Source organism: Diplotaxodon limnothrissa, unplaced genomic scaffold (genome assembly GCF_057381915.1).
Source record: "Diplotaxodon limnothrissa isolate DT_005_m unplaced genomic scaffold, D_limnothrissa_male_GT1.1 unmapped_scaffold_2, whole genome shotgun sequence".
Classification (NCBI taxonomy): domain Eukaryota; kingdom Metazoa; phylum Chordata; class Actinopteri; order Cichliformes; family Cichlidae; genus Diplotaxodon; species Diplotaxodon limnothrissa.
Genome location: NW_028188556.1, coordinates 137,119 through 147,487, shown reverse-complemented (window position 1 = coordinate 147,487; position 10,369 = coordinate 137,119). Strand labels below are relative to the sequence as shown.

The window sequence follows — 10,369 nt, the reverse complement described above, 5'->3', positions numbered from 1 at the left end:
GTTTCAGCCACACCCAGACCCAATTGACTGGCTTGCCTTTCCGTCTGGAGTTCATTTACATTTACAGATTTGCTGCCTGTAGTTTTCTTTTGCTTCAATTGCCTTTCTGATTCAACACCAGCTGCTTCATTCATCTTATCAATGAGGGTTTCATCTGTCACCGCGGGTCATCAAGATAGGGCTTAAGCCGAAACTTGATAAGGTCCCTCAGTAGCCCAGTACTAACCGACCTCAAGAATTTCTTCTGGATGAGCTCAGGGCTGTATTGTTCATCGGACCCTGTGTCTTCCAATGCGAGCAGCAGCCTCTCTTTTAACTCAGTTGCTCTGAAGAGGAAGTTTTGGGGAGACTCACGGCTGTCTTGTGTGACGTTCACTAGTCTGTGATACAAATCTGTGGTGCTGTCTTCTTTAAAATGCCCCTCTAATATGGCCTTCAATTGGGGGAGGGTGAGATCACGTTTTATCTCAAGCATGGCTCTAAGACTCAAACCTGGGCTGACAGACTTCACCACAGCTTCTATAACCTCCGCTTCACTGTTTCCGTTGTTCAGACCTCGATCAATCTGATGCATCAAGTTGATGTATGAGAGTCTGTCCTTTTGGCCCTTCTCCCCAATTTGACCACAGATCTTGAATTCCCTCCTTATCGTCACTTCCGAAAGGTGGTTGGCTGCGACAGGCAGCACATTTTGTGGGGTGGTCGGCAGACTTAGTGGTGTCCTCTCCACCCTTTCACTCAGCCTCCTAATTTCTTCCTGCAGTGCTTCGCTGTTTCTCTGGAGCTGTGCGTATCTTTATATTAAATCAACTTATTCCCTTGTTTCCTGAGTTCCCTGTGGCGAGCCTGTTGTAATTCCTACACTTTCTGTGTTTCAGGTGCTCTCTGTCGCTGGGTTGACACTTTCTAACAATTTCTTTAGATAGTAGAGTGCAACATCCTGTTTTTCATCATTAATAGCCTTGTCCATAGATTCTGTGATTAATTTTATTAAAGTTCATCTTGTTGTGACATTTCCACTAGGGATTTTAGCTTCAGCACACACCCCTTTGAGTTGGTCGAGTTGTAGGTTCCAGAGTGTTTGGGACACAGTGTCTGCCAGCTCCTCTAGGTCCATCATGGTTGCTGTAGCCACGTCCCTTCCTTATTTTCATCACGCTGGACACAACGTTAATAATCCCAGCGGTGCCTCCAATATTTGTTGCACACAGTTAGCATATAGTTAGAGATGGATCAGGTGACCCTAAATCATACCTTAGTTAGACTGTGGTGTCTGGTGCATTGTTACGAGCCATTCAGCTCTTGTACAACAATTCCCAATGAGTGTTAGATTCCATCAGTGCTGCGATTTGTTACCAATTCTGTTCATTGTTTTTATAGACACAATATCTAGTTGTTGCCAATAGGTGGCCTCAGATTCTCAACTCTGTTTTTTACAGATGACATAGTTCCGTCAGCTTCATCAAGTGGTGGCTTCCAGCTTTCACTGAAGCGGTTTGTAGCCAAATATGAATCAGTGGGAATGAGAATTGGCACCTCCAAGTCTGAGTCCATGGTCCTCAGCCAAGGTGGCAGGGGAACAATATGAGGACAGCCATACCAACATTGCAGATGGACCAATATTGGTAGAGCCAAAGGATTCAACCCATAATGACAATGTTTAGTTGCTAGTGGAGTATGACCTTTGTGCCGAGTATGACCTCTAAGCCCCAAAGTCAAAGTGGGATATGCTCCCAAGGGGGTTGCCACAGATATCTGGACAGATATATATATATATATATATATATATATATACATATATATATATATATATATATATATATATATACATATATATATATATATATATATATATACATATATATATATATATATATACATATATATATATATATATATATATATACATATATATATATATATATATATATATGTATATATATATATATATATATATATATATATATATATATATATGTTTTACTGGAACTAAAACAGATATAGATGTGTTTGCTATACCATATATCAGCAAGAAAAGATACGACCTCTTCCCATGAGTGTGCATGCCAGAACACTCTGGAATGCACACAAAGTCTTTGCAGACAACTTAGGATCACACATCCTATCACTACACAATCGATTATACACCTCTAAGCATATATGGTTAAATATTTCTAAGCATATATGACAATCAACAATATAACCCTGACAATATCCAATATAAGATTCTGCTCTTCTTTGTGAAAGCACTCAATGACTTGGCACCTCCATATCCTTCAGTCCTTCTTCATACTTCATACAGCTTCTTCCCCACAGCTGTCAGACTCCTGAACTCTGCCTCCTGACATCTGACCCACGTTAACACACACACACACACACACACAATGGACAACTGTACCCTCAAACACACAATAATAACATGGACTGAACACCACTCACAACCACCAGCACTTTATATAGCCTCTGTAGAAACTATCTACACCCTCACTTATCTTAACTGCACTACTGTATAGCTCTGTGTAAATAATCATTCTGTACATTCGATAATCTTTAATCCTACAACTGTTTACAACTTGCATAGTTCCCATTTCTGTATAGCTGTATATCCCAGATGTCTGTATAGTTTTTCATATTTATATCCTGTTCATAGCCTGTACATAGCTTGTACTCACTACAGCCTGTACATACTTATAGTTATAGAATATTCACAACATACTTCATACCGTGTACATTATAACATACTATAATAGACCCATTTTTGTAATATACTCACATATCTATATTATTGCTAATATATATTGTAATATATCTATATCATGGCTTTTTTTCTTCTTCTTTTCTTCTTTTATAAATCATTAAAAGCCCCAAATTACCATGACATTCATGCCCATGATATGTGTATGTAAACCTATAACCGGAACTGTATTTCAGTGTGTAGGTGACAGTGACATGTTAACAGTGACCGTGAGTTTAATTTTAACCATGCTCATTGCCTAATTTGTAATGTTTATACCTTAAAAAACAAGGCAAGTTAAGTGTGGTGGGAATACCAAATTTTAATAACGTTGTCATCTTTACTGTGTTGTCACTAGAGAAAAACACCTATAATCAGTGTTTTTTCTTGAATATAGATATTAAAGTGCCAGTAGTAGTATTTGTTGAGGTATTGAAGTCTAGACCAACTTGGTGGGTCTATGAAATGATATTGCACCCCATTGCGCCATGCCACCAGTTTGGTTATAATTACATCAGTACATCTGTGTTATGCAGTCTGGATACTGGATAAATCCATTTTTCTGTGTAATACAATGCTGCAACAAACAGAATCACTTTGTATTTACATATAAAAAATCGGACCAGTGTTTGCGATGTTATTCTAACATCTGTAAGTTTGGATGACGTCTGGTTTTGGTTTGAACACCGAAAAGAAGCTCCATAGATTCCAGTTCACGTAATGGATTTGTTTTGGGAACGATCCATGTCCTCCTATCAACAGGAGTTCTTTGTTGAAATGTGATGGTACACAACAGAAAGTGCTCCTGCTGGTCTGATAACAAATGATCCGACTTTGTACACCGATCTGAACTTTTGGCCACACGTTTATATGTCACTGTGGTGCGGACGGATTATGTGATGGGAGTCTGGAGGAGTGGGGTTTTTTTTTTTTGGCCTGTCCCGTTTGGCTCTTTTACCATCAGAATTGTTGTCTAAAGGCAAAGAAAGATGCCCAACGGATTTACTTTACCAAATTGACCATCCCAGCCTTGCCGTAATGGTCCATTTGATTCACCTTTTATTGTTTATTTTATTTTCACTTGCTGAATACGGAACAGACTTGACTGGAGGAAAGAAGGGGAGAAAGAAAGAGGGAAAGAGAAACAGCTGAGAAGAGGGACGGGGGAGAAGGGCAAAAAACAAAAACCAACAGAATGGGTAGGAAAAAAAAAAGAAAAAGAAAAAAAAATGCATATATCAATCACCTGGATCACCTGTTGAGAAAGAAAAAAGAAAACAAGCAGAAGAGAACAAGAGTAATAGAATAAACAACATCACAATGATATATGGGAATATGACAGTAAATACTAAATATTAAACATTATTGTGCAGCACATAAGATCAACAGAACACAGTGTGCTTTGAGGTAGGAGCCAAAAAGGGTGTAGTTTGTGGGTGTGATCACCCGTGTGTACACCTGTGAGCATGGACGTGCTTGTTTTTTTGTTTTTTTTAAAGGTTCCTTCATGTAATGATCTGCTAGAGGGTGTGGGGGGGCCACAGCCCCGTCCTCCAGGGCATGAAGCAGGTATGGAGGAGATCAAAACTCCAGACATCCAGAGGCCCCCAGAACACAAGAGACCAAGGAAGACCAACAGAGGGGCAGCCGCGCCACTGTCCCAGAAAGAGCTGAGGAGAGTCCCAGATGAGGGCTCACTCAGCAGCCGCGGAGCAGAAGCCAGGGGGGGTCTATCTATATCATGGCTAAAGCAATGCAAACTGCATTTCGTTGCCCTGTACCTGTGACATGTGCAATGACAATAAAGTTGAATTCTATTCTATTCTATTCTATTCTATTCTATTCTATCCTATTCTATTCTATACTTACAGTCCTTTCTGTGCTCAACTGCTTCAACAGCTCAGCTGCTTCAATTACTCTGCTGACCGCTTCCTCATTTTAGACTTAGAATCATTAGTGCCAGAGCCATTAGTCGTGCTACACCTTGTCTTTAGAACTTATAACCCCTTCACCTTCATCAGCTGGACTCCTTGGCACAGCTCAAAACCCCTCTTTTTTCATCAGCATATGAAACATTGTTTTATGTACGTTATAATCATATTATTCCTTGAATTTAAAAACTCTACAAGTATTGTTGTAGTTGTTAATTTTGGTTTGAAACATGACCCTGACCCTTTCCTAATATGCTTTTGGGGTGCATCTTCCTGCAACGCCCTTATCACTTTCAGTCATCAGGAACTAATAGACATCGGCCTCAGCATGAACCCGGACTTCATGTCAGATTGGACTGACAGCATCTCACCTGAGATTGTAAGGCTGTGGGTTATTGTTGGTAACAGCAAGCAACTCAGGCTGCTCAGGCAGAGGAAACAAAAGCGGCGCTGCAGAGCCTGCTATTGCGTTGAGCTGCAAAAACAACAACACAAACCCCTGTTTCCATCCATCTTTTTCACAAATGGCAAATCCCTCGCAAACAAAATAGAGGAGCTACAATCAGAGACTTAATTCAACCGCTTTGTCGGGGAGTTTTGTCTACTGATTGTAACTGACTCCTGGCTTTTAGGGATTCTTAAAATATTCTGATTCTGATTTTGACATCCCAGATGGCACTGAGGCAAACCGTAACAAAACCCTAACAAAGACGCTGGTAAGAAAAGGGGTTGTGAGCTCTGTCCCTATGTACTTCAGGACTGGTGCTATAAAATTAGAACTATAGACAGTCACTGATCACCAGACTTAGAGGCCATGTCCATTCAGTGCAGGCATTACTATCTACCTTGCAATTTACCATTGTTTACATGCCCTCCTACATGCTAACGCTAGCTCAGCACTCAATCACCTCCAACTTATCATCAGCAAACAGCAGAGAGAGCGCCCAGAGGGGATCCATATTGGTCCGGGTTTGCTATGCAAAAACAGCTGGAGATTTTTTGAATGGTATATTGCTTTATTCTCCAGTGGATCATAAATGAAGTTCACGGCGAGACCGTTAAGGCTGGTAGGCCTCCTGTTCTACCTGATGCCAAGCGCCCCCTCGTGGCGGTGGGATGTTTATCGAATAATGGTGGACAGTCCCAGGGAAGCGGCCAAAAAATACACTTTTTAAAGTATGTGTTTCGTTGTATTCACTTATCTAACATTCCCTCAGGTTTCTCTTTCTTTTAAAGCCTTTGACGGTTCAAAGGCTAAGAATATTACAGAGACTGTGGGGATTTTATAGACAGTAATAACGATCCTTAAACAATGATTAAAAACGATTCTTCGTTTAATCCTCGGCTCTGTTGCATTGCAACATTCGGCTCAAGCAGCCCCAGATTTCCAACAACACAACAGCAGCAGTGAATATGATGCTGTCATAGTTCAGCGTGGAGCCAGAGTCTGTCCACAAACGCAGAGAAACACAAAAAGCTGCTGTTACAGTGACGGCGACCTCAGATGGAAAGAAAACTTTTTTTTGTTGTTGTGTCCAAAAGCCGCCCTATATGACAGCAATATCCATTAAAATGAATTATTAACAGGTTCACCATCATAACTCTTTTTGCCCCTCCTACTAATGTAACAAAAGCTTCCAAAAAGATAGAGTGAAGGCTATTTTATTTTATGCCTTAGTTTAGGTTCTTTGTATACCATCTTTTATTTGCAATTGCTGGTAATTATTATTTCTTTTTCAAAAATGTTTTATTTAAAACATATCATTTTATTATGGCACAGAAAGACAAACCATCTCATTAAACTATTAAACACTGCAATTTTTGACATTTAATTCAATGAGCAGTGCATTTTATGAGACTGTGATTTTCTTTTTTTAAATATTTATTATTGCTCATACACAATGCACAAGTATTTCTTATCAAATGAATCAACAAAAGAATCAATAAAAAGCTTGAAGTAAAATGATTGATAGCTGCTGTCGCCGTTTGGACTCTTTCGACTTGTTTCTCTCTGATGTTTTATGGAGAAACAAGCAGACAGTTCACTTGTTGCACTCAAAGAAAGGAGTTTTATTTACAAGAGTCAAACATTTGACCAGAGCATTCTGATAAAAAAAATCAACAGTGAAGTTGGAATATCCCAGTTTAATCACGTTATGCTGCAGTTTACATTTATTTAGCTGCCATCCTGAACACAGCCCTGGATAGGAAGACAGGAGGTAAATATGAAACCTCTTATTCTCTTTCTGTGCTGTTTATGCAGTGTTGCTATAACACTGGAGTCTGTCGCTGTTGTTTTAAATACTTTCTGCTGGATTTTGTCTCTGTCCTGTTTCCCTTTAGCTGTTTTTCTCTTTAAATAAAAAGTACAAAGTTTGCATTGTGATTATAAGTTAAAATTGGGTTTAACTTATGAGTTGCTACTACTACTACTACTCATTACTATGAGTAACTAAAGCTTTCAGACAAATATAGTGCTGCTATATATTAAAATAAGTCTGTCTCATTCTTATATAAAGTATTCATATATTCACTTTAAAAGAAAAACATTTTTCTGAGATGAAGTTGAGCTGAGAAGAAGGCATGATGTGATATGAAATGGAAATAAATGTATGTTAAATTTTCACTGAAGCTTACCATTTGAGTCGAGTTAAATTTCACCACTGATTATTTTTAGTAGAATATTTTTTTAATATATTAATAACATTTTAAGGTCCACTTATATTGTCAAAGTGAAACGAGACTAGTCTCACTGACTGCATTAGCTAAATTTATACAAAATCTCAGAAGACAGAAAAACATGAGAAAAAAGGTACTTTCATATACTGTATTTGAAATGAAACCTTTATTTAACCTTTAAGAGCACACAATCAACATTAATAAACAGCAGAACTACTCAAAGATCCAATAAAACAACAGCATGCTTAACTTTAACCTTCCAGAAAATCAGCATGACAGTCTTTATATATACACATTTCATTTCTTTTTTTAAATGTATGCAACATCCCAGCTTTTATTGAAAAAGTTTTATGAAAAATGTGTTCTGTGAAAGTAGTTAAGGATCTCCATCTAAACTGGTTTTTATGTGTAAACTCTACAGTACAAAATAATGATAAAACAATCAATTCTCTAATCATTGACTAACTGATGAATCACTGCAGCTCCAATATATTGTTGCATTTGACAACCCACTACAGCAACTACAGAATAAAACCACTAACCAGACTGATGACAGATTTCAAACATGCTGAATATGAAGAGTAGTATCATTTAAACTCACATGATTATCAACTATAAGAACAAATTCAGATTTATATTGATGTAATAATAATAATGGATTGGATTTATATAGCCCTTTTCAAGGCACTTGCATTCACACACACTGGTGGAGGCAAGCTACGGTTGTAGCCACAGATGCCCTGGGGCAGACTGACAGAAGCAAGGCTGCCATATCGCGCCATCGGCCCCTCTGGCCAACACCATTAGGGTAAAGTGTCTTGCCCAAGGACACAACAACCAGGACAGAGAGCTCAGGGATCGAACTGGCGACCTTCTGGTTACAGATACGCTTCCCAACCCCCTGAGCCACGGTCGCCCTGGTAAGGTAAGGTATATAAATGTAAGTACAGTTTGAATCAGTGCAATATTATTTTCACACATCAATGGACCTCTGAACTTTTCAGCTTCTAAAATGTAAAGCCTCATTTAGAAACTACACAAGTACATATAATGGTCAGGGATCAACATGAACCTGTCTTCTCTATTTGACTTTAATCAACTCTGCAGTGGCTCCAGCTGAAAAATAAAGCCAAAGTCCAGCATAGAGCGGTTGAGTGAATGTGGTCTGGACTCTGTGGAGGAGAGTCATGGTTTCAGAGACGCTGTAGAAAGACAGAATACCTGCTCTGTGATCCAGGTACACTCCTACTCTGGAGGACCGAGGACCTGAGAGGACAGTTCGTACTTTCTTGTGAAAAAATGTATAAGTGTTGTTTTCACAAAGTAATGCCCAAGATTTGTTATTGTATCCAAATATACGATCAGCTGACTTTCCTACTCTTCTGATATTCTTGTATGAGACTGCTACTTCTATCCCTCTCCCTCTCCACTCCACCTCCCAGTAGCAACGTCCAGTCAGACTCTCTCTACTCAGGACTTGATCATAAAAGGTGAATCTGTCTGGATGATCAGAATAAGACTGTTGTTGTTTCAACTGTGTTGCTTTTCTGTCCCCTTTAGATAATAACAGCTCTTTGTGTGCTGTGTTTGGATCCAGTGTGATTTCACGTGAATATTTTAAGAATCCAGCTCTGGTCTTTGGCTCTGCTGGTGACAGTAAAACATCCACTTCAGTGACTGTCAGTGAGATGTTTGTCCATTCCTCTCTCAGAATGTCCTGTAGTTTATCTCTGGTCTCTGACACAGCTGCTGTCACATCCTCAAAGTAGCTCAGAGGACGAATATTGATGCTGGATGAGTGTGTAGACCCACTGAGTGCTGACAGTGAGGGGTAGTTGTGTAGAAACTGGTTGTGATCCTCTGTGTGTGAGAGCTGCTCCAGCTCGCCGTCTTTCCTCTTCAGCTCAGCGATCTCCTGCTCCAGCTTCTCCTGAAGCTCTTTGACTCGACTCACTTCAGTTTCCTGCTGGGATCTGACCTGCTGCTTCACATCAGAGCTTCTTTTCTGGATGAGACGGATCAGCTCAGTGAACATCTTCTCACTGTCCTCCACTGCTTTATCAGCAGAGCCATTGATGGCCTCCACCTCCTGTTGAAGCAGCTTCACATCTTTCTCTCGCTCCTGGATTCTCTGCTGGATGTTTAGTCGTCTCACCTCGAGCTCCTTCTGCTTCTCAGTCCTTTCTGCTGCAGCTGGGACTGTTTCATGGCCTTTATGTTCATCCATTGTGCAGAGATAACAGATACTCTGCTGATCAGTACGACAGAAAATCTTCATCACCTCATCATGACGAGAGCAGATGTTCTCCTGGAGCTTCTTGGAGGGGGCCACCAGCTTGTGTTTCTTTAATGGAGAGACATCATAGTGAGGTTGGAGGTGTTTCTCACAGTAAGAGGCTGGACAAGATAAACAGGACTTGATGGCTTTCAGTTTCCTCCCAGTGCAGACATCACAGGCCACATCTTCAGGTCCAGCATAGCAGTGATCAGCTGGAGCAGCTTGGAGTCCAGTCTTCTTCAGCTGCATGATGTTTTTCACCAGGACAGGCCTCGGTGTGAAAGTCTTCCTCGTTTCTCCGTCCAGTTGAACTCCTTTCTGCGCCATTTCTCCTCTCAGTGTCAGTGACTGTGTGAGTTTCTCTTCCTTATAACTGAAATTAGTCTGAGCTCTGACCTCAACAACATGTGTTTTTTTTGCAGTGAATGGAGCCTGTCAGCTCTGAAACGTGGTTACACAAATGTTCAAAGGTCAGATCAGAAGTGAAGGGAATGAGGAAACATCTGAACAAAGGGGACTTCCCTTGTTTAAGAAAAAGAAGATGAAGAACAGGGAGGATTGTATTTCACTCCAGGAAGTGGTTTGTAATTGTTATTGTGTGTTTAAACACTTTTTATTTACTGCTCACCTCAACTTGTAAGCTTTAAATAATTAATTACTGAATTAAGTAATTAACCCTTTAAGACCTACCATAGAACCAAGTCCACCAGAGCTTATATTATATTTTTACATGTTGTAGTGCCATTT

At 39.8% G+C, this 10,369-nt stretch overlaps 1 protein-coding gene across 1 annotated transcript; it reads right to left on the bottom strand.

Moving 5' to 3' along the window:
• Positions 1-8,425: 8,425 nt before the first annotated feature.
• LOC146606936 (tripartite motif-containing protein 16-like) lies at positions 8,426-9,949 on the bottom strand. The gene has a single exon (XM_085349190.1). The coding sequence runs from the start codon at positions 9,947-9,949 to the stop codon at positions 8,426-8,428; it is 1,524 nt and encodes a 507-aa protein (XP_085205316.1).
• Positions 9,950-10,369: the final 420 nt, after the last annotated feature.

Excerpts from the sequence above, each read along its gene's own strand:
- LOC146606936 (XM_085349190.1), bottom strand. The coding sequence starts at position 9,949 with ATGGCGCAGAAAGGAGTTCAACTGGACGGAGAAACGAGGAAGACTTTC.